Source organism: Pseudophryne corroboree, chromosome 9, assembly GCF_028390025.1.
Source record: "Pseudophryne corroboree isolate aPseCor3 chromosome 9, aPseCor3.hap2, whole genome shotgun sequence".
In the NCBI taxonomy this organism is placed as follows: domain Eukaryota; kingdom Metazoa; phylum Chordata; class Amphibia; order Anura; family Myobatrachidae; genus Pseudophryne; species Pseudophryne corroboree.
The window spans coordinates 474,523,601-474,547,756 of record NC_086452.1 but is presented as its reverse complement, the minus strand read 5'-3'; the positions used below and the strand labels follow the sequence as shown (position 1 = coordinate 474,547,756).

Here is a 24,156-nt window from a genome sequence, read left to right as displayed (position 1 = left end):
CAGCCATCAAGTCTCTCCCCCTTGTGTCTCCAGCCATCAAATCTCTCCCCCTTGTGTCTCCAGCCATCAAATCTCTCCCCCTTGTGTCTCCAGCCATCAAATTTCTTCCCCTTGTGTCTCCAGCCATCAAATCTCTCCCCCTTGTGTCTCCAGCCATCAAATCTCTTCCCCTTGTGTCTCCAGCCATCAAATCTCTCCCCCTTGTGTCTCCAGCCATCAAATATCTCTCCCTTGTGCGGCTCCAGCCATCAAATCTCTCCCCCTTGTGTGTCTCCAGCCATCAAATCTCTCTCCCCATGTGTCTCCAGACATCAAATCTCTCCCCCTTGTGTCTCCAGTCATCAAATCTCTCCCCCTTGTGTGTCTCCAGCCATCAAATCTCTCCCCCTTGTGTGTCTCCAGCCATCAAATCTCTCTCCCCTTGTGTCTCCAGACATCAAATCTCTCTCCCCTTGTGTCTCCAGACATCAAATCTCTCCCCCTTGTGTCTCCAGCCATCAAATCTCTCTCCCCTTGTGTCTCCAGCCATCAAATCTCTCCCCCTTGTGTCTCCAGCCATCAAATATCTCTCCCTTGTGCAGCTCCAGCCATCAAATCTCTCCCCCTTGTGTGTCTCCAGCCATCAAATCTCTCTCCCCTTGTGTCTCCAGCCATCAAATCTCTCTCCCCTTGTGTCTCCTGACATCAAATCTCTCCCCCTTGTGTCTCCAGCCATCAAATCTCTCCCCCTTGTGTCTCCAGCCATCAAATCTCTCTCCCCTTGTGTCTCCAGACATCAAATCTCTCTCCCCTTGTGTCTCCAGACATCAAATCTCTCTCCCCTTGTGTCTCCAGCCATCAAATCTCTCTCCCCTTGTGTCTCCAGCCATCAAATCTCTCTCCCCTTGTGTCTCCAGCCATCAAATCTCTCTCCCCTTGTGTCTCCTGACATCAAATCTCTCCCCCTTGTGTGTCTCCAGCCATCAAATCTCTCTCCCCTTGTGTCTCCAGACATCAAATCTCTCTCCCCTTGTGTCTCCAGACATCAAATCTCTCTCCCCTTGTGTCTCCAGACATCAAATCTCTCCCCCTTGTGTCTCCAGCCATCAAATCTCTCTCCCCTTGTGTCTCCAGCCATCAAATCTCTCCCCCTTGTGTCTCCAGCCATCAAATCTCTCCCCCTTGTGTCTCCAGCCATCAAATATCTCTCCCTTGTGCAGCTCCAGCCATCAAATCTCTCCCCCTTGTGTGTCTCCAGCCATCAAATCTCTCTCCCCTTGTGTCTCCAGCCATCAAATCTCTCTCCCCTTGTGTCTCCTGACATCAAATCTCTCCCCCTTGTGTCTCCAGCCATCAAATCTCTCTCCCCTTGTGTCTCCAGCCATCAAATCTCTCCCCCTTGTGTCTCCAGCCATCAAATCTCTCTCCCCTTGTGTCTCCAGCCATCAAATCTCTCCCCCTTGTGTCTCCAGCCATCAAATATCTCTCCCTTGTGCGGCTCCAGCCATCAAATCTCTCCCCCTTGTGTGTCTCCAGCCATCAAATCTCTCTCCCCTTGTGTCTCCAGCCATCAAATCTCTCTCCCCTTGTGTCTCCTGACATCAAATCTCTCCCCCTTGTGCGTCTCCAGCCATCAAATCTCTCCCCATTGTCTCCAGCATCAAATCTCTCCCCCTTGTGTCTCCAGCCATCAAATATCTCCCCCTTGTGTCTCTAGCCATCAAATCTCTCCCCCTTGTGTCTCCAGCCATCAAATATCTCTCCCTTGTGCGGCTCCAGCCATCAAATCTCTCCCCCTTGTGCGGCTCCAGCCATCAAATCTCTCCCCCTTGTGTCTCCAGCCATCAAATCTCTCTCCCCTTGTGTCTCCAGCCATCAAATCTCTCTCCCCTTGTGTCTCCTGACATCAAATCCCTCCCCCTTGTGTCTCCAGCCATCAAATCTCTCTCCCCTTGTCTCCAGCCATCAAATCTCTCTCCCTTGTGTCTCCAGCCATCAAATCTCTCCCCCTTGTGTGTCTCCAGCCATCAAATCTCTCCCCCTTGTGTCTCCAGCCATCAAATCTCTCCCCCTTGTGTGTCTCCAGCCATCAAATCTCTCTCCCCTTGTGTCTCCAGCCATCAAATCTCTCTCCCCTTGTGTCTCCAGCCATCAAGTCTCTCCCCCTTGTGTGTCTCTAGCCATCAAATCTCTCCCCCTTGTGTCTCCAGCCATCAAATCTCTCCCCCTTGTGTCTCCAGCCATCAAATCTCTCCCCCTTGCGTCTCCAACCATCAAATCTCTCTCCCCCTTGTGTCTCCAGCCATCAAATCTCTCCCCCTTGTGTCTCCAGCCATCAAATCTCTCCCCCTTGTGTCTCCAGTCATCATATCTCTCCCCTCTGGCTGCCACGGGGATATATAGGAAAGTTAATAAATTGTATCATCACAAACATAAACAGTATCAGATTTTCCCCAGCGAGGGCCCAGCATGGAGAATAAGCTGCATAGCGATACTGTAATACGGGCATAGGTTGCAGCCTACCCCCTGGGTACAGTACAAGAAGTGGGGGAATGCCAGCTGTCTGACAGCAGAGAGAATGGTGGAGTGTGCTAGCACATGGTATGGAGATGGGATGGGCAATGCATTGTGCAGGGGGTGCTAGGACACAATAAGATGTGCTGTATTGAGGGATATTACCATCCTCAGTTGTAGTTTGGGGAAGGGATTGGTATGTGGGCATATGGGGTGCTGGACACATGGGAGCTGCTATTTCTGGGTTGCCAGGAGTGAGGCTGTGAAATGTGAGGCTGTCACCAGATTCGCTGCTGTGGGTGTTGGCATGGGCTGCTAGGAATGAGAACTGTTATGTAGTGGCACAGCTGGACCGAGGCGGGGCTGGAGCGTAATCAGGGCGGCTCTGACTGTGGACAGGTGCCAGCTCAGGTGAGTGCTGGCTGGCAGCAGTGTTATGGTGCGGGCACGCCTGTATTTATAGTGAGATAGCTAGTGACAAGGAATAGTATTTTCTCCAAACACTAATCACAATATTACACTGTCTCCTCTCTCTCCAGCCCCCTCCTCCCTGTCTCTGGAGCTGTGAGTGCTACATAGAGTGGGAGGGAGTAGGACAGACTCACAGAAGCCAGAAGGAAAGGGCTCACCTCTCACACACGCTCAGCAGCTACACTGGCTTGTTCCATCTGCCCTTATTCCTCTCCCTGTAACCAACCCTGACACCGCTCCGCTGGGGCAGCAGTTACAGGTGAGTTCTGCGGTGTGGAATGGGAAGGGCTTGTTTATTGTGCGGAGATTGTCAGCTCTTGGGGACAGGATGGTTACTGCACTTGGGTGCGCTGGTTCAGTACGGAGCCTGATGAGCAGCTGGTGAGAGTACTGCGCGTTTTACAATCAGGTGCAATATATGAGTCTGGGTTGTGGCAGAGGATAAAGTGTAGAACACCTGGAGCACAGACTGTGAGTATACAGAGAGAATGATCCCCAGCTCACAAGAATATCTAAGTACAGTACATAACTGTATAATGTACACGGTGCTGTGCAGAATTCTATTCAGATTATACATCCTGTGTATAATATACATATATATGAACATAGCTATCTATATTATATACAGCTGGTGAGATATATATATATATATATATATATATATATATATATATATATATAACGTATATAAAACAGAAGCAGTGTGTTGTAGTCCATGATGCTGTAACGTTGTAACTTACTGGCATGTTGGGATCAGGGCTCTGTAAGGATGTGCTGTTCTGTCACCCCGTTATTTAGGGTCTCACACCCAATTTCTGCCACCCTGATGCTTATCTCAGTGTCCTGTCCCCTGATGCAGCGATGTGTATATACCATGTACTTGTCCTGCATTGTCTTGTACTGTAAGTCATTGTGTTCTTGTTTTGCTCATTGGTTTATGTACTCTGTTAGGCGCTGCGGAACCCTTGTGGCGCCATAAAAATTAATAATAATAATAATAATAATAATAATTTTATTTATATAGCGCTCTTTCTCCAATAGGACTCAATAATGATCATAATAGTAATAATAGATTTGGACGCTGTGTGTGACTACTGTCAGTGGTGATCGCTGCATGATACCGTGTGCATGACATTGTTTATGTACTCTGTCAGGCGCTGTGGAACCCTTGTGACGCCATATAAATGTATAATAATGATAATAATAACAGGTTTGGACGCTGTGTGTGATACTGACGCTGGCGGTGCCTCAGTGATCATCGCTGCATGATACCGTGTGCATGACTTTGTTTTCGTGCAGCTGAACGCCTCCTGATAGCAGTGACTGTATGCGCCGGTAATTGGACATATTTGTCTCTATTGAGCCACACGGGCCAGGGAATGATCTATACACAGCCAGGCGTCTGCTTTCTGCCACCGCTGTCTTCATTGCTGTCTTACAAAACTATTTAAAGATTCATTTAAGAAATTAGCAGCTCTACATCAATAACACAATTACAATGAAGAGCAAGCCGTCCCGTGTTGTAGAAATGAGTCTATATTTACTATATTCCCCTTCATCTGCCCTAAGATGCGGTTCTAACCATCTATACAATGTCGGACTGGGTCATGAAGGGTCCACCAAGGAATGTAAGGGATGAGGCCGGCCACCATAGAGAAGTTTCTCCAACCATTACAGGTGACATGCAAAGAACTGGGCCCCTTGTTAAAGGAAGAGGGACCACCTGCTTTGATTGGCAGGAAGGATAATCTTGGTGTAGTTTCAATAATAAAAAACAAACAAACACCCAAGAACATCGATGATCCTGCACCTCCAAGTACCAGACCCCTAGAGGAATGACGGGGCCCTTATTCAGCGGGGGCCACCAGGGAATTCCCCTGTGCACCTGTAGGCCAGTCCCCTAATTGTAACCATCTATTCTATTTTGTATTTTGTCAAAGTTTTCTGACAGACAAAATGCATAAAAGTGTAAAACTGAGAAAACAGTGCATGCTGGGGGTTGTAGTTCTCTTTTATCTGTGTGTTGCCAATATATCATCCGGATTACCTGCGTAATGTTCCTGGAAAGTATATTACAGTATTGGCAGACTTTACAGTGGATGTATAATCCGTGAATAAATACAAACATTGGGCTGAAAATTTCCTCTTCTCCCCCTTCTGAGCGCTCACTGAGCAGACAGACGTATTGCTGCATTCTTCTTATGTATCTGCACCACGGCACTGGGCAGCGGCACTGTTACTCCCAGGACGTCCTCTGGGGAAGTGACTCTGGGCATAGTGGTTCCCGGTGTGAGAGCAGGAATGGATCAGTACTGTATCTGCACCACGGCACTGGGCAGCGGCACTGTTACTCCCAGGACGTCCTCTGGGGAAGTGACTCTGGGCATAGTGGTTCCCGGTGTGAGAGCAGGAATGGCTCAGTACTGTATCTGCACCACGGCACTGGGCAGCGGTACGGTTACTCCCAGGACGTCCTCTGGGGAAGTGACTCTGGGCATAGTGGTTCCCTGTGAGAGAGCAGGAATGGCTCAGTACTCTGTATCTGCACCACGGCACTGGGCAGCGGTACTGTTACTCCCAGGACGTCCTCTGGGGAAGTGACTCTGGGCATAGTGGTTCCCGGTGTGAGAGCAGGAATGGCTTAGTACTCTGTATCTGCACCACGGCACTGGGCAGCGGCACTGTTACTCCCAGGACGTCCTCTGAGGAAGTGACTCTGGGCATAGTGGTTCCCGGTGTGAGAGCAGGAATGGCTCAGTACTGTATCTGCACCACGGCACTGGGCAGCGGTACTGTTACTCCCAGGACGTCCTCTGGGGAAGTGACTCTGGGCATAGTGGTTCCCGGTGTGAGAGCAGGAATGGATCAGTACTGTATCTGCACCACGGCACTGGGCAGCGGTACTGTTACTCCCAGGACGTCCTCTGGGGAAGTGACTCTGGGCATAGTGGTTCCCGGTGTGAGAGCAGGAATGGCTCAGTACTGTATCTGCACCACGGCACTGGGCAGCGGTACTGTTACTCCCAGGACGTCCTCTGGGGAAGTGACTCTGGGCATAGTGGTTCCCTGTGTGAGAGCAGGAATGGATCAGTACTGTATCTGCACCACGGCACTGGGCAGCGGCACTGTTACTCCCAGGACGTCCTCTGGGGAAGTGACTCTGGGCATAGTGGTTCCCGGTGTGAGAGCAGGAATGGCTCAGTACTGTATCTGCACCATGGCACTGGGCAGCGGTACTGTTACTCCCAGGACGTCCTCTGGGGAAGTGACTCTGGGCATAGTGGTTCCCTGTGTGAGAGCAGGAATGGATCAGTACTGTATCTGCACCACGGCACTGGGCAGCGGTACTGTTACTCCCAGGACGTCCTCTGGGGAAGTGACTCTGGGCATAGTGGTTCCCGGTGTGAGAGCAGGAATGGCTCAGTACTGTATCTGCACCACGGCACTGGGCAGCGGTACTGTTACTCCCAGGACGTCCTCTGGGGAAGTGACTCTGGGCATAGTGGTTCCCGGTGTGAGAGCAGGAATGGCTTAGTACTCTGTATCTGCACCACGGCACTGGGCAGCGGCACTGTTACTCCCAGGACGTCCTCTGGGGAAGTGACTCTGGGCATAGTGGTTCCCGGTGTGAGAGCAGGAATGGCTCAGTACTGTATCTGCACCACGGCACTGGGCAGCGGCACTGTTACTCCCAGGACGTCCTCTGGGGAAGTGACTCTGGGTATAGTGGTTCCCGGTGTGAGAGCAGGAATGGCTCAGTACTGTATCTGCACCACGGCACTGGGCAGCGGTACTGTTACTCCCAGGACGTCCTCTGGGGAAGTGACTCTGGGCATAGTGGTTCCCGGTGTGAGAGCAGGAATGGATCAGTACTGTATCTGCACCACGGCACTGGGCAGCGGTACTGTTACTCCCAGGACGTCCTCTGGGGAAGTGACTCTGGGCATAGTGGTTTCCGGTGTGAGAGCAGGAATGGATCAGTACTGTATCTGCACCACGGCACTGGGCAGCGGTACTGTTACTCCCAGGACGTCCTCTGGGGAAGTGACTCTGGGCATAGTTGTTCCCGGTGTGAGAGCAGGAATGGCTCAGTACTGTATCTGCACCACAGCACTGGGCAGCGGCACTGTTACTCCCAGGACGTCCTCTGGGGAAGTGACTCTGGGCATAGTGGTTCCCGGTGTGAGAGCAGGAATGGCTCAGTACTGTATCTGCACCACGGCACTGGGCAGCGGTACTGTTACTCCCAGGACGTCCTCTGGGGAAGTGACTCTGGGCATAGTGGTTCCCGGTGTGAGAGCAGGAATGGCTCAGTACTGTATCTGCACCACGGCACTGGGCAGCGGTACTGTTACTCCCAGGACGTCCTCTGGGGAAGTGACTCTGGGCATAGTGGTTCCCTGTGTGAGAGCAGGAATGGATCAGTACTGTATCTGTACCACGGCACTGGGCAGCGGTACTGTTACTCCCAGGACGTCCTCTGGGGAAGTGACTCTGGGCATAGTGGTTCCCGGTGTGAGAGCAGGAATGGATCAGTACTGTATCTGCACCACGGCACTGGGCAGCGGTACTGTTACTCCCAGGACGTCCTCTGGGGAAGTGACTCTGGGCATAGTGGTTCCCGGTGTGAGAGCAGGAATGGCTCAGTACTGTATCTGCACCACGGCACTGGGCAGCGGCACTGTTACTCCCAGGACGTCCTCTGGGGAAGTGACTCTGGGCATAGTGGTTCCCGGTGTGAGAGCAGGAATGGCTCAGTACTCTGTATCTGCACCACGGCACTGGGCAGCGGTACTGTTACTCCCAGGACGTCCTCTGGGGAAGTGACTCTGGGCATAGTGGTTCCCGATGTGAGAGCAGGAATGGCTCAGTACTGTATCTGCACCACGGCACTGGGCAGCGGTACTGTTACTCCCAGGACGTCCTCTGGGGAAGTGACTCTGGGTATAGTGGTTCCCGGTGTGAGAGCAGGAATGGATCAGTACTGTATCTGCACCACTGCACTGGGCAGCGGCACTGTTACTCCCAGGACGTCCTCTGGGGAAGTGACTCTGGGTATAGTGGTTCCCGGTGTGAGAGCAGGAATGGATCAGTACTGTATCTGCACCACGGCACTGGGCAGCGGTACTGTTACTCCCAGGACGTCCTCTGGGGAAGTGACTCTGGGCATAGTGGTTCCCGGTGTGAGAGCAGGAATGGATCAGTACTGTATCTGCACCACGGCACTGGGCAGCGGTACTGTTACTCCCAGGACGTCCTCTAGGGAAGTGACTCTGGGCATAGTGGTTCCCGGTGTGAGAGCAGGAATGGATCAGTACTGTATCTGCACCACGGCACTGGGCAGCGGTACTGTTACTCCCAGGACGTCCTCTAGGGAAGTGACTCTGGGCATAGTGGTTCCCGGTGTGAGAGCAGGAATGGCTCAGTACTGTATCTGCACCACGGCACTGGGCAGCGGCACTGTTACTCCCAGGACGTCCTCTGGGGAAGTGACTCTGGGCATAGTGGTTCCCTGTGTGAGAGCAGGAATGGCTCAGTACTGTATCTGCACCATGGCACTGGGCAGCGGTACTGTTACTCCCAGGACGTCCTCTGGGGAAGTGACTCTGGGCATAGTGGTTCCCGGTGTGAGAGCAGGAATGGCTCAGTACTGTATCTGCACCACGGCACTGGGCAGCGGTACTGTTACTCCCAGGACGTCCTCTCGGGAAGTGACTCTGGGCATAGTGGTTCCCTGTGTGAGAGCAGGAATGTATCAGTACTGTATCTGCACCACGGCACTGGGCAGCGGTACTGTTACTCCCAGGACGTCCTCTCGGGAAGTGACTCTGGGCATAGTGGTTCCCTGTGTGAGAGCAGGAATGGATCAGTACTGTATCTGCACCACAGCGCTGGGCAGCGGTACTGTTACTCCCAGGACGTCCTCTCGGGAAGTGACTCTGGGCATAGTGGTTCCCGGTGTGAGAGCAGGAATGGCTCAGTACTCTGTATCTGCACCACGGCACTGGGCAGCGGTACTATTACTCCCAGGACGTCCTCTCGGGAAGTGACTCTGGGCATAGTGGTTCCCTGTGTGAGAGCAGGAATGGCTCAGTGCTGTATCTGAACCCCCGGAAGCCACATATCATCTCCTAGTGCACCCTCTAAATTCCTCCTCTCTCCTGTATGTTTGACCCCTGACCTTCTGTGTTAGAAGCTGTAGGGATTACAGGTGTGGCGACCTGGAAAGGGTGGGGGAGGGGGGGGGGGGGGTACTTACAGCCCTAGAAAAGCAGATTTTATGAATTCTGGAATTCTCACAAGCATCGAGCTCTGAACAAAGAAAATATAGTATAATATTGTGAGAAATGCTAATCTTACCTAACGCCATACAGGAATTAGTGGCTAATGCCGCTCTCCTGATTCCAGTGACATCGCAGCTCCCAGAATACCGAGCAATGGCCGCTTATCCCTACTGCCGTCAGTGTTATTAATGCTGATAATAATGATCACTTGCTGTATTACTCCAATAATAATGTAATACTCCCAGCAAGGTCCATTACTGCTGTATTTCCTATACTTCGCTGGTATAGACAAACGTCTCCCAAATACCTGAATAATATCTCAATACACAGGTCCCAGGTGTTTCTCACGCAGGTGGAGTTTGTACTTTCTCTCTCTGAGCTGCTTGAGCGCTTTTAAAAGGGTTTTATTGGCAGCTAGGAAAGTGCATCGTCTGTCAGCCCGTGATATAAGCTATGAGAGAGCTTTATATTTGGGCATGTGACCTCTGCGATATCATGTAGCATTAGTACTGAGAGCTCGTTACTTACAGAAACTAAGTATTTCACTTTTAAGCATTTACCACTGAACTTCACATGAGATGATGTATTCGCTGTGGAACACAGTGTACCCCGCTGCAGAAAGCAGCATTGTGACGTCTCCCTTCTTTATGTATTTACAATTTCTTATATAGCGCAGCATACTCTGTTGCGCTGTACAATTGCAATCAACCGTGATAGGAGAAACTGGGTAATAACAGACAGACATAGAGGTAGGAAGGCCCTGCTCGCAGGCTTACAATCTTATAATCTCGTCCATCCATACAGCAATGTATAGTGTTATTTATATAGTGCACACATATTCTGCAGAACTTTGTATGTCAGTCCCTGCAAGTTTTGTGGTGGCAAGAATAGAGAGCACCCAGAGAAAATGCACATGGAGAACATACAAACTCCGCACAGATGGGGCCTTGGTGGCAATCGAATCCAAGAGCTCAGATCTGTGAGGCAGCAAGTTAACCATTGTGCCTCCGTTATCAAGTTTTGTTCATAGAACTCTTTTAGAACAATACATCTACAGTATATAGAACTCCGCGGCCTGGTAACACTAACCCACAGTAGTAAGGGATACTACTGTTCATGCAGACAGTCGCCGTGGGAACACGGGTAGAACATAAATACCCCACTGACCAGAACCAAACCCTGGGACCTAGCACTGTAAGATACCAATACTGCCCCCTCTGCTACCGTACAGCCCACCCCAGCACTTGTTTGAGACCCTCCACAGACCTACAAAGCTATGTTATACCCTGTGATCCTTCCCTAGAGATACCTGGGCAGCACTGTCTCAGTATAGCTTTAGTACAGGTATGTACACCCTGTTACCTGTATATACTGTCAGTGCTATAACATCAGATAACACTATATCTCCGCCTTACTCTATAGTTACATGTAAATGTTTGTTCTCCAGCTAACGCTCCATGGGGGTCATTTCGAGTTGATCGCTCGCTGCGATCAGGTAAAAAAAAACTGCATTTCTGTGCATGCCCCGCAATGCGCACGCGCGATGTACGGGTACAAAGCTCTTTGTGGTTGTGCTCAGGTTCTAGTGAAGTTTTCCTTCGCACTGGCGGTCGCAAGAAGATTGACAGGAAGGGGGCGTTTCTGGGTGTCAACTGACCGTTTTCAGGGAGTGTTTGCAAAAACGCAGGTGTGTCTAAAAAAACGCAGGTGTGTCTGAAAAAAAGCAGGCGTGGCTGGGCGTTCGCTGAGCAGGTGTATGACGTAAAATCCGGACAGGAATAGGCTGAAGTGATCGCAAGTGCTGAGTAGGTTCAGAGCAACTCAGAAACTGCACAAACTGGTTTTGCAGAGCTCGGCTGCACATGCGTTCGCACTTCTGCTAAGCTAAAATACACTCCCCAGAGGGCGGCGGCACAGCGTTTCCATGGCTGCTAAAACTAGCTAGCGAGTGATCAACTCGGAATGACCCCCTATTTCTCTATTAATGACGTATGTTATAACTTACATCCACCCCTCCACCTGTGATTAATTATCCCGCGGACAATATAACATTTCAATATATAAATATTCCCTATAAATCCGCCATTGCTTCATATATCTGTTTTGCATTAATTTCCCCCATTCCAGACACATCTTATGAGAGATATTTCTGCTTTATATTGTGCGAATAAAGAAGACGTACAATAATCACTGGCCTAATGCCAGGTGCCCGTTAAACTTAACGACAACATCAAAAGGGGATCGCTCTTTGATACTAATATGAAGGTTGCATCAAAAGCCAGCGCCGTCCCATCTGCTCCCTCTGTAATCTGGAAGTGGCCGGGGAAATACTCCACGGCTTGTCTCGTAACTGGATCCCATACTGCATGTCACTGGGTGGTATAGTGACACACAGGGTTCTGCTTGTCCTGCATATATCCCTATGTATATGTGATATTATTTCCCTGGGTCTGAGAGCCCACGTCACTGTCCACAGATGTCACCACCTTCGTCTGTCCACCCAGGGTCCAGTATTATATCAGTTACATCATGTATATATAGTGTATACTGGGAAGCTGCGGGTCTGTATTTGTGCCTTGTCCTGGTGAGTAGCCTGCAGTAATGAGTGTGTGCCGTGTTGTCAGCTCTGGAACTAGTTGTTGCAGGTTTGTTGTGGAATGTGGAATGTATTTACCGATCCGGCATCTACATACACAGCCGTCTGTAGCACGCTAATGTGACGCGTATCGTCCTCTGTGCTGAGGATGGGGTACATATAACAGTGTTACATGGACCAGTGTCTGCAGACATAGCATCCTCATACACAGCCGTCTGTAGCACGCTAATGTGACGCCTATCGTCCTCTGTGCTGAGGATGGGGTACATATAACAGTGTTACATGGACCAGTGTCTTCAGACATAGCATCCTCATACACAGCCGTCTCTTCTAGCTAATGTGAAGCGTATCGTCCTCTGTGCTGAGGATGGGGTACATATAACCGCGTTACATGGACCAGTGTCTTCAGACATAGCATCCTCATACACAGCCGTCTGTAGCACGCTAATGTGAAGCGTATCGTCCTCTGTGCTGAGGATGGGGTACATATAACAGCGTTACATGGACCAGTGTCTGCAGACATAGCATCCTCATACACAGCTGTCTGTAGCACGCTAATGTGACGCGTATCGTCCTCTGTGCTGAGGATGGGGTACATATAACAGCGTTACATGGACCAGTGTCTGCAGACATAGCATCCTCATACACAGCCGTCTCTTCTAGCTAATGTGACGCGTATCGTCCTCTGTGCTGAGGATGGTGTACATATAACAGCGTTACATGGACCAGTGTCTGCAGACATAGCATCCTCATACACAACCGTCTGTAGCACGCTAATGTGAAGCGTATCGTCCTCTGTGCTGAGGATGGGGTACATATAACCGCGTTACATGGACCAGTGTCTTCAGACATAGCATCCTCATACACAGCCGTCTGTAGCACGCTAATGTGAAGCGTATCGTCCTCTGTGCTGAGGATGGGGTACATATAACAGCGTTACATGGACCAGTGTCTGCAGACATAGCATCCTCATACACAGCTGTCTGTAGCACGCTAATGTGACGCGTATCGTCCTCTGTGCTGAGGATGGGGTACATATAACAGCGTTACATGGACCAGTGTCTGCAGACATAGCATCCTCATACACAGCCGTCTCTTCTAGCTAATGTGACGCGTATCGTCCTCTGTGCTGAGGATGGTGTACATATAACAGCGTTACATGGACCAGTGTCTGCAGACATAGCATCCTCATACACAACCGTCTGTAGCACGCTAATGTGATGCGTATCGTCCTCTGTGCTGAGGATGGGGTACATATAACAGCGTTACATGGACCAGTGTCTGCAAACATAGCATCCTCATACACAGCCGTCTGTAGCACGCTAATGTGACGCGTATCGTCCTCTGTGCTGAGGATGGGGTACATATAACAGCGTTACATGGACCAGTGTCTGCAGACATAGCATCCTCATACACAGCCGTCTGTAGCACGCTAATGTGATGCGTATCGTCCTCTGTGCTGAGGATGGGGTACATATACCAGCGTTACATGAACCAGTGTCTGCAGACATAGCATCCTCATACACAGCCATCTGATCTAGCTAGTGTGATGTGTATGGGGGGGGGGGGTCATTCAGACCTGATCGCTCGCTAGCGTTTTTTGCAGCGCTGCGATAAGGTCAGAACTGCACATGCACCGCAATGCGCAGGGTACAAAGCGGATCGTTGCTGTGCGATGGGTTTGTGCGACGGATCCATTTGCACAGCCGATCGCAAGGAGATTGACAGGAAAAGGCGTCTGTGGGTGGCAACTGACCGTTTTCTGGGAGTGTTTGGAAAAACGCAGGCGTGTCCTAGCGTTTGCAGGGCGGGTGTCTGACGTCAATTCCGGACCCGGACAGGCTGATGTGATCGCAGCGGCTGAGTAAGTTCTGGGCAACTTAGAAACTGCACAAAGTTTTTTTGTACCGCTCGGCTGCACATGCGATCGCACACTTGCACAGCAAAAATACACTCCCCTATGGGTGGCGACTATCTGATCGCAGGACTGCAAAAAAATGCTAGCGAGCGATCAGGTCTGAATGACCCCCATCGTCCTCTGTGCTGAGGATGGGGTACATATAACAGCGTTACATGGACCAGTGTCTGCAGACAAAGCATCCTCATACACAGCCGTCTCGTCTAGCTAATGTAACGCGTATCGTCCTCTGTGCTGAGGATGGGGTACATATAACAGCGTTACAAGAACCAGTGTCTGCAGACAAAGCATCCTCATACACAGCCGTCTCGTCTAGCTAATGTGACGCGTATCGTCCTCTGTGCTGAGGATGGGGTACATATAACAGCGTTACATGAACCAGTGTCTGCAGATATAGCATCCTCATACACAGCCGTCTCGTCTAGCTAATGTGACGCGTATCGTCCTCTGTGCTGAGGATGGGGTACATATAACAGCGTTACATGGACCAGTGTCTGCAGACAAAGCATCCTCATACACAGCCGTCTCGTCTAGCTAATGTGACGCGTATCGTCCTGTGCTGAGAATGGGGTACATATAACAGCGTTACAAGAACCAGTGTCTGCAGACAACGCATCCTCATACACAGCCGTCTCGTCTAGCTAATGTGACGCGTATCGTCCTCTGTGCTGAGGATGGGGTACATATAACAGCGTTACAAGAACCAGTGTCTGCAGGCAAAGCATCCTCACTGAGCACCAGTCAGCTTTGGCTTATATTTTTAAGGCACATGCCTACTTGCTGGCCATTGGAGACGTTTCCACAAACTGGGGATGTAGGTAGGCGGAAAATCTTACATCAAGTCCACCCTCCTTCCACTTTATAACATACACCCTTGTATCCTCCTACCACTTTGTCACATCACCCTTGTATCCTCCTACCACTTTGTCACATAAAACCTTGCACCCCCTACCACTTTATTACATAAAACAATCCACCCTGCTACCGCTTTACTACATAAAACCTTGCACCCTTCTACCACTTTATTACATAAATCATTCTACCCTCCTACCATTTTATTACATACACCCTTCCACCCTCATACTGCTTTATCACATAATACATTGCACCCTCCTACCACTTTATTACAAAAAAACTTCCACTTTACTATGTGTGGATGAACGGTGTGAGCGGTGCTGTAATGATGAACGGTGTGAGTGATGTTGTGTGTGGGTGGATGGTGTGAGCGGTAGTGTGTATGGATGGATGGATGGACGGTGTGAGCGGTGCTGTGTGTGGATGGACGTTGTGAGCAGTGCTATGTGTGGGCGGACGGTGTGAGCGGTGCTGTGTGTGGGCGGACGGTGTGAGCGGTACTGTGTGTGGGCGGACGGTGTGAGCGGTACTGTGTGTGGGTGGACGGTGTAAACGATGCTGTGTGTGGGTGGACGGTGTGAGCAGTGCTATGTGGTGGGCGGACGGTGTGAGCAGTGCTATGTGGTGGGCGGACGGTGTGAGCGGTGCTGTGTGTGGATGGACAATGTGAGCGGTACTGTGTGTGGGTGGATGGTGTGAGTGGTGCTGTGGGTGGATGGTGTGAGCGGTGCTGTATGTGTATGGATGGTGTGAGCGGGGCTGTGTGGATGGATGGTGTGAGCGGTGCTGTGTGTGGATAGATGGTGTGAGCGGTGCTGTGTGTGGATGGACGGTGTGAGCGGTGCTGTGTGTGGACGTACGTTGTGAGCGGTGCTGTGTGTGGACGTACGTTGTGAGTGGTGCTGTGTGTGGATGGACGGTCTGAACGGTGCTGTGTGGATGGACAGTCTGAACGGTGCTGTGTGGATGGATGGTGTGAGCGGTGCTGTATGTGGATGGATGGTGTGAGCGGGGCTGTGTGGATGGATGGTGTGAGCGGGGCTGTGTGGATGGATGGTGTGAGCGGTGCTGTGTGTGGATGGATGGTGTGAGTGGTGCTGTGTGTGGATGGATGGTGTGAGTGGTGCTGTGTGTGGATGGACGGTGTGAGCGGTGCTGTGTGTGGATGGACGGTATGAGCTGCGCTGTGTGGATGGACGGTGTGAACGGTGCTGTGTGGATGGACGGTGTGAGCGGGGACTGTGGGGATGGATGGTGTGAGCAGTGCTGTGTGAATGTATGGTGTGAGCAGTGCTGTGTGTGGATGGATGGTGTGAGTGGTGCTGTGTGTGGATGGACGGTGTGAGCGGTGCTGTGTGTGGATGGACGGTGTGAACGGTGCTGTGTGGATGGACGGTGTGAGTGGTACTGTATGTGGATGGATGGTGTGAGCGGGGCTGTGTGGATGGATGGTGTGAGAGGGGCTGTGTGGATGGATGGTGTGAGCGGTGCTGTGTGTGGATGGACGGTGTGAGCGGTGCTGTGTGTGGATGGACGGTGTGAGCGGTGCTGTGTGTGGATGGACGGTGTGAGCGGTGCTGTGTGTGGATGGACGGTGTGAGCGGTGCTGTGTGTGGATGGACGGTGTGAACGGTGCTGTGTGGATGGACGGTGTGAGTGGTACTGTATGTGGATGGATGGTGTGAGCGGGGCTGTGTGGATGGATGGTGTGAGAGGGGCTGTGTGGATGGATGGTGTGAGCGGTGCTGTGTGTGGATGGACGGTGTGAGCGGTGCTGTGTGTGGATGGACGGTGTGAGCGGTGCTGTGTGTGGATGGACGGTGTGAGCGGTGCTGTGTGTGGATGGATGGTGTGAGCGGTGCTGTGTGTGGATGGACGGTGTGAGCGGTGCTGTGTGTGGATGGACGGTGTGAGCGGTGCTGTGTGTGGATGGACGGTGTGAGCGGTGCTGTGTGTGGATGGATGGTGTGAGCGGTGCTGTGTGTGGATGGATGGTGTGAGTGGTGCTGTGTGTGGATGGACGGTGTGAGCGGTGCTGTGTGTGGATGGACGGTATGAGCTGCGCTGTGTGGATGGACGGTGTGAACGGTGCTGTGTGGATGGACGGTATGAGTGGTACTGTATGTGGATGGACGGTGTAGCGGAGCTGTGTGGATGGACGGTGTGAGTGGTGTTGTGTGGATGGATGGTGTGAGCGGTGCTGTGGGGATGGACGGTGTGAGTGGTGCTGTGTGTGGATGGACGGTGTGAGCGGTGCTGTGTGGATGGACGGTGTGAGCGGTGCTGTGTGGATGGACGGTGTGAGCGGTGCTGTGTGGATGGACGGTGTGAGCGGTGCTGTGTGGATGGACGGGTGAGCGGTGCTGTGCGTGGATAAACGGTGTGAGCGGTGCTGTGTGTGGATAAACGGTGTGAGCGCTGCTGTGTGAGGATAAATGGTGTGAGTGGTGCTGTTCGTGTATGGACAGTGTGAGCGGTGCTGTGTGGATGGACGGTGTAAACGGTGCTGAGTCGATGGATGGTGTGAGCGGTGCTGTGGATAAACGGTGTGAGCGGTGCAGTGTGTGGATGGACGGTGTGAGTGGTGCTGTGCATGTATGGACAGTGTGAGCGGTGCTGTGTGTGGATGGACGGTGTGAGCTGTGCTGTGTGTGGCTGGACGGTGTGAGTTGTGCTGTGTGTGGATGGATGGTGTGAGTGGTCCTGTGTGTGGGTGGATGGTGTGAGCGGCTGTGTGTGGGTGGAAGGTGTGAGCGGCTGTGTGTGTATGGACGGTGTGAGCTGTGCTGTGTGTGGATGGACGGAATGAGCTGTGCTGTGGATGGATGGTGTGAGCGGTGCTGTGGATGGATGGTGTGAGTGGTGCTGTGTGTGGGTGGATGGTGTGAGTGGCTATGCATGGGAGGATGGTGTGAGCGGTGCTGTGTGGGTGGATTGTGAGCGGTGCTGTGTGTGGATGGACGGTGTGAGCGGTGCTGTGTGTGGATGGACGGTTTGAGCAGTGCTATGTGGATGGACGGTGTGAGCGGTGCTGTGTGTGGATGGACGGTGTGAGCGGTGCTGTGTGTGGATGGACGGTGTGAGCGGTGCTGTGTGTGGATGGACGGTGTGAGCAGTGCTGTGTGGATGGACGGTGTGAGCAGTGCTGTGTGGATGGACGGTGTGAGCAGTGCTGTGTGGATGGACGGTTTGAGCAGTGCTGTGTGGATGGACGGTGTGAGCGGTGCTGTGTGTGGATGGACGGTGTGAGCAGTGCTGTGTGGATGGACGGTTTGAGCAGTGCTGTGTGGATGGACGGTTTGAGCAGTGCTGTGTGGATGGACGGTGTGAGCTGTGCTGTGTGGAAGAACGGTGTGAGCGGTGCTGTGTCTGGATGGGCGGTTTGAGCAGTGCTATGTGGATGGATAGTGTGAGCGGTGCTGTGTGGATGGACGGTGCGAGTGCTGTGTGTGGATGGACGGTGTGAGCGGTGCTGTGTGTGGATGGACGGTGTGAGCGGTGCTGTGTGTGGATGGACGGTGTGAGCGGTGCTGTGTGTGGATGGACGGTGTGAGCAGTGCTATGTGGATGGACGGTTTGAGCAGTGCTATGTGGATGGACGGTTTGAGCAGTGCTGTGTGGATGGACGGTGTGAGCGGTGCTGTGTGTGGATGGACGGTGTGAGCAGTGCTATGTGGATGGACGGTTTGAGCAGTGCTGTGTGGATGGACGGTTTGAGCAGTGCTGTGTGGATGGACGGTGTGAGCTGTGCTGTGTGGAAGAACGGTGTGAGCGGTGCTGTGTGTGGATGGACGGTTTGAGTAGTGCTATGTGGATGGACGGTGTGAGCGGTGCTGTGTGTGGATGGACGGTGTGAGCAGTGCTATGTGGATGGGCGGTTTGAGCAGTGCTATGTGGATGGACGGTGTGAGCAGTGCTGTGTGGATGGACGGTGCGAGTGCTGTGTTTGGACATATGCTGGTGCTTTACATTAATTAGCTATCATGTCATTTATTACATTGTTTGAAATCTTTTCATCTATAAATATTATCTTGTAGAACCCATAAAATAAGAACAGAAAGAGGGAATTCCATCCAATATACAGAACAGCCCAGACCTGTCCTGAATCAACGTTGTGTTGTCATTGCCCTCACTTCTATACAACAACTTCCTTTACAGTCTACTTCTTGTCATCTTGCAGGTGGAAGCTCCTGTGGGAGCAGGCGCTCTGATCCCTATAAGATGAGAGTCCTCCATTGTCACCTGTGTCTCTGTGTTCTGCTGTGCTGGGGTGCAAGTGGGGACAACGCAGTAACCCCTCGCCTGAAATTGTCTTATCGTGGTAAGCAGTGACATCTGGCCGCCATGTCTGGCTAGGAATAGTCTGACACCCTCTGCAGTATACATCGGGGAAGTTGTACAAACAATATAACACACGGACAGAGGAATATGGGATGGCAAATTGCACAATCTCAGCTATTAGCAGGACATAAAAAAATGTGATAGGAGAGGAGGTCTGCATGAGAAACTGAGCCTCACCTACTTAATGCTGTGTCACCTCCACCACAACATCCAGGTCCTTTTCAGATACAGCGAGGATGGGGACTATTGATATGAGCCAGACATGACCACCAGACAAGTGGTCCAGGTTCAGGATAAATGCTCTCACAGCCATGTGGTCCAGGACCAGATGTCTACTACATCCAGGTGGTCCACAGTCAAGAGATATGTCCTCACAGACATGTGGTTTAGGGCCAGATGTCTACTACATCCAGGTGGTCCACAGTCAGGAGAGATGTCCTCACAGACATGTGGTCCAGGGCCAGATGTCTACTACATACAGGTGGTTCACAGTCAGGAGATATGTCCTCACAGACATGTGGTTTAGGGCCAGATGTCTACTACATCCAGGTGGTCCACAGTCAGGAGAGATGTCCTCACAGACATGTGTTCCAGGGCCAGATGTCTACTACATCCAGGTGGTCCACAGTCAAGAGATATGTCCTCACAGACATGTGGTTTAGGGCCAGATGTCTACTACATCCAGGTGGTCCACAGTCAGGAGAGATGTCCTCACAGACATGTGGTCCAGGGCCAGATGTCTACTACATACAGGTGGTCCACAGTCAGGAGAGTGGTCCAGGGCCAGCTGTCTACTACATACAGGTGGTCCACAGCCAGGAGAGATGTCCTCACAGACATGCGGTCCAGGGCCAGATGTCTACTACATACAGGTGGTCCACAGCCAGGAGAGATGTCCTCAGATATGTGGTCTAGTGTCAGAACGTACAATCACATACAGGTGGTACAGGACCAGGAAAGAGGTCCATATACAGGTGGCCCTGGCCCAGGAGAGACTTCTTCATATACAGGTGGTCTACTAGGGTCAGGAGAGCCATCTACATACACATAGGTAGAATTTAGGAGAGATGTCCTCACAGACAAATAGATGAATATAGACCAGACTCATGAAGCCTTTAGCTCTCCAGTAGAACTACAAGTACCATCACAGCTGACAGCCTGAGGTTGTCTACATCTGAAGGATGGCATTGGCTGAGTGTTATATGGCCAGACAGAACCCAGAGGGATGAGTCTGCGGAGACAGAAATGTAAGGACCACAGCGGGAATGATGGAAAACTGGAAGGAAAGGAGCAGATTTGGCTCATCACTCAGTAATGGTGATTTATCATCCTCTGCTGCCCGGGCAGCGTTCCTAGAATCCTCAGCAGTTTATGTGCTAATTACTCACTTATCTCCTGAAACATTTATTTAGTGGAGGGCCTGATGGTGTGATAAGGCTGGCAGTAATCTCCCTGGGAGTATTTATGGCATGATGTGAGGGATAACAGACAATGATGCTGCAGTCTGCCTTCTGCACACACTTGACCTACGACCCTCACATGACATGTTCCAAATGCCTGTGAGACCATTAGCTGTGACCATGGAGGGGGGACTCTACTGTCTGGGGGCAGCTGCTGCAGAGTGCTGCTCTCCTGCTGTGCATCCTCATTACTTTACACGCCAGGACACCACGCTGTTACAGACAGCACAGAATAAGCCCCAGACACACGCATAGCGAAGCCACAAACAGCTTTCTGAAAGAGGATTTATTAACGCCAGCCAAATGTCATTTTATAGGAGGTCCCCAGTCCTCAGCCTGATCACAGTCACACATTGCATGCAGTGTACTGTACCTTACTATTACTGATCACTGGGCTGATTCAGAGTGGCAAGCAAAGCCAAAAAGCACACAACTGGGCAAAACCATGCTGCACCGCAGGTGGGGCTGATACAACGTGCATGGAGTTAGATTTGGGTGGGTTATATTTTTTCTGTGCAGCAATTTAGATTTCAGTTTTAACACACCACACCCAAATCTAACTCTCTCTGCACATGTTACATCCGCCCCACCTGCAGTGCAGCATGGTTTTGCCCCGTCGTGCGCTTTTTGTCATTTCTTGCAACTCTGAATCAGGCGCACTATTTTACAAGATTTGTGTCTACCTTCTCTTGGGATATGATGTCATCAGTTCTGTAACCCCGCCGCTCCCCACAGATCTGTCTCTGCACGGCCTGCGCACCTACGTGCTAGAGCGCTCTTGCTGTTACGATACCCTCCTATTGGATGAGGAGCGCGGGCGGCTCTTTGTGGGAGGAAAGAATTACCTGCTGTCGTTGAGTCTGGATAACATTACTCGGAATGACCTTGTGGTACGTTCTATCACCTGAGGTTACACCCACCCCACGTGCCTTATTGCCCTGATCCTGATATATCACCTGTCTCTCCCCAGATACACTGGCCGGCGCCTGTGGAATGGAGGGAGGAATGTAACTGGGCAGGAAAAGACATTAATGTGAGTATGGAGGAGACCCGTCTACCTGTGTCTCAGTCCCAGTGCCTGACGCAGAGACGTACGCGAATGCATTCGCAGCTGCGATCCCGTACGCAGCGATGTGTGAGACAATGCGAACGCTCTAACCTTCTGGATGTGCACTGAGACACTCACTGGCGGCCTCGCAGACCCCAGCAACCGCGCACAAGCACGCAGCAGCGTTTGCACATCCTCCAACGCTATGGTCGCATAGAACAGCCGCGGGAAATGTTTTCTGCGTACAGGATCACAGATGTAGACTGCGACAAACCCAGGAAACAGTTGCGACAGGCTTGCGTTATTGTCACCACTCTCCGTAACACCCCCAAACTGTCCCTGACTGTCAGTCACTTTGCGAAGATATTCTCACTGTGAGCGCCATCGCCATGGTACCTTGGCGTGTGTGCAGTGCGACCGTAAAGCACGCGCAGTCGGACGATAATGCTCAACTGCGTAAATTTCCGCTCAGATTTAGTGTAATCATCAATTCCCAGTTATTATCTGTGAGCTATATAATGAGTAGAGCTACGGATTATGTGAACGGGCAGTGGCTCTGGGGTGGCATGGTCGGTGGACTTGGGATGTATCTGTGTCATGACGCTCCGGCACCGTCCAGGTGACGTGTGTCATTATAATGGGAGTCATTCAGACCGGATCGCACGCTAGGTGTTTTCGCTGCGCTGCGATCAGGTGAGAACTGCACATGCACCACAATGCACAGGTGCGTCGCACGGGTACAATGCGGATCGTTGCTGGGCGATGGATTTAACGAAGAATCCATTCGCACAGCCGATCGCAAGGAGATTGTCAGGAAGAAGGCGTTTGTGGGTGGCAACTGACCATTTTCTGGGAGTGGTTGGAAAAACGCAGGCGTGTCCAAGCGTGTGCAGGGCGGGTGTCTGACGTCAATTCCGGTCCCGGACAGGCTGAAGTGATCGCAGCGGCTGAGTAAGTTCTGACCTACTCAGAAACTGCACAGAACTGTTTTTGTACCGCTCAGCTGCACAAGCATTTGCACACTTGCAAAGCAAAAATACACTCCCCTATAGGCGGCGACTATCTGATCGCAGCGCTGCAAAAAAAAACCCGCTAGTGAGCGCTCAGGTCTGCATTAGACGCAATGGACAGTGGGTATCAGAGGGCTGGATAACGGTGACCTTCCCTGTGCATTAATCAGCCATCTGACAGTGACGGCAGGGTGTGTGCAATGGCATGGTCCCTGACACAATCAGCAGAGTCCTGGGTTATATGAGGTGGCCCTAGTACAGCCCTCGGTCCCTCTCACACCCCACACCCCCATCATGCATTGCAGCGTGTTTACTTTCTGAGCTGTCAGTGTGACTACCAGTCCCTGGAGAGTCAAAGTGCATCTGTGCGTAGGCTGCGTTTCCTGGCCGCTCAAATAAAGGTGCGGGAGAAGGAGGCGAGGAGCTGTGCCCAGCTGCCGGTGGGAACATGCTGCACATCTATGAATCATACGTGTTCTGCACGATACTCCCACCAGCCACATGTACCTACAGAGCGCTGACTGCCAGCAGGAGGCCTGGCCACTTCCCTGCACCTCTGCCAGGAGAGATGGGAGCCCTGAGACACTGTGGGAGGGGGGCATCTGCAATGGCTCCTGTGTGGCAGCGTCACTTGTGATAATCAGCAGTTCCATAACCTAGAAAAGCGCAGCTGCAAACATGAACCAGGCCCTCGGCGCAGTGACAGTGACCCTAGTCACGGGCAACCGCTGATCTCAGGTGTGGCCAAAGCAGGACTTCTACAGGGCCAATCCCAAATCACCCCTTACCACCCTCATAACGCAGATAGAGGGACTGACTGGGCATGCAGCGAATGAATGGGTGAGCCGCAGGTGGCACAGGGACCTCTGCTGCCCATCACTGAGCTAGTGTCATAGACATAACTAGATTGTGCCCGTCTCCAATGTTACTTCATACAAGACTGTGGAGTTATTTACCAATGCTATGATGGCACGTACCATGTACCAATGCTTCTGTGGCAGGAAGATGCGGGCATTGGGCGCTGGGGTGGGTGCAGTGTGTACCCAGCCTGTATGGGTACACACTGGCACACACATGTACCAATGCTTCTGTGGCAGAAAGATGCAGGGATTGGGCGCTGGGGTGGGTGCAGTGTGTACCCAGCCTGTATGGGTACACACTGGCACACACATGTAGCAATGCTTCTGTGGCAGGAAGATGCGGGGATTGGGCGCTGGGGTGGGTGCAGTGTGTACCCAGCCTGTATGGGTACACACTGGCACACACATGTACCAATGCTTCTGTGGCAGGAAGATGCGGGGATTGGGCACTGGGGTGGGTGCAGTGTGTACCCAGCCTGTATGGGTAGACACTGGCACACACATGTAGCAATGCTTCTGTGGCAGGAAGATGCGGGGATTGGGCGCTGCAGTGGGTGTAGTGTGTACCCAGCCTGTATGGGTAGACACTGGCACACACATGTAGCAATGCTTCTGTGGCAGGAAGATGCGGGGATTGGGCGCTGGGTTGGGTGCAGTGTGTACCCAGCCTGTATGTGTACACACTGGCACACACATGTAGCAATGCTTCTGTGGCAGGAAGATGCGGGGATTGGGTGCTGGGGTGGGTGCAGTGTGTACCCAGCCTGTATGGGTAGGCACTGGCACACACATGTACCAATGCTTCTGTGGCAGGAAGATG

The 24,156-nt window shown here is 51.9% G+C and overlaps 1 protein-coding gene across 2 annotated transcripts in view; it reads left to right on the top strand.

The window, feature by feature from the left end:
* LOC134958666 (semaphorin-3B-like) overlaps positions 1 to 24,156 on the top strand; it is an 87,877-nt gene that overhangs the window by 6,762 nt on the left and 56,959 nt on the right. The window contains exons 1-5 of one of the 2 annotated variants that reach the window (XM_063941403.1): positions 2,851 to 2,904; positions 3,033 to 3,223; positions 18,798 to 18,938; positions 21,154 to 21,308; positions 21,389 to 21,451. In XM_063941403.1, coding sequence (XP_063797473.1) covers positions 18,839 to 18,938; positions 21,154 to 21,308; positions 21,389 to 21,451 — 318 coding nt within the window. In that variant the 5' untranslated portion in view covers positions 2,851 to 2,904; positions 3,033 to 3,223; positions 18,798 to 18,838. Of the gene's footprint in view, positions 1 to 2,850; positions 2,905 to 3,032; positions 3,224 to 18,797; positions 18,939 to 21,153; positions 21,309 to 21,388; positions 21,452 to 24,156 lie in introns of those variants that run through there. The other variant, XM_063941402.1, reaches the window with a different exon arrangement.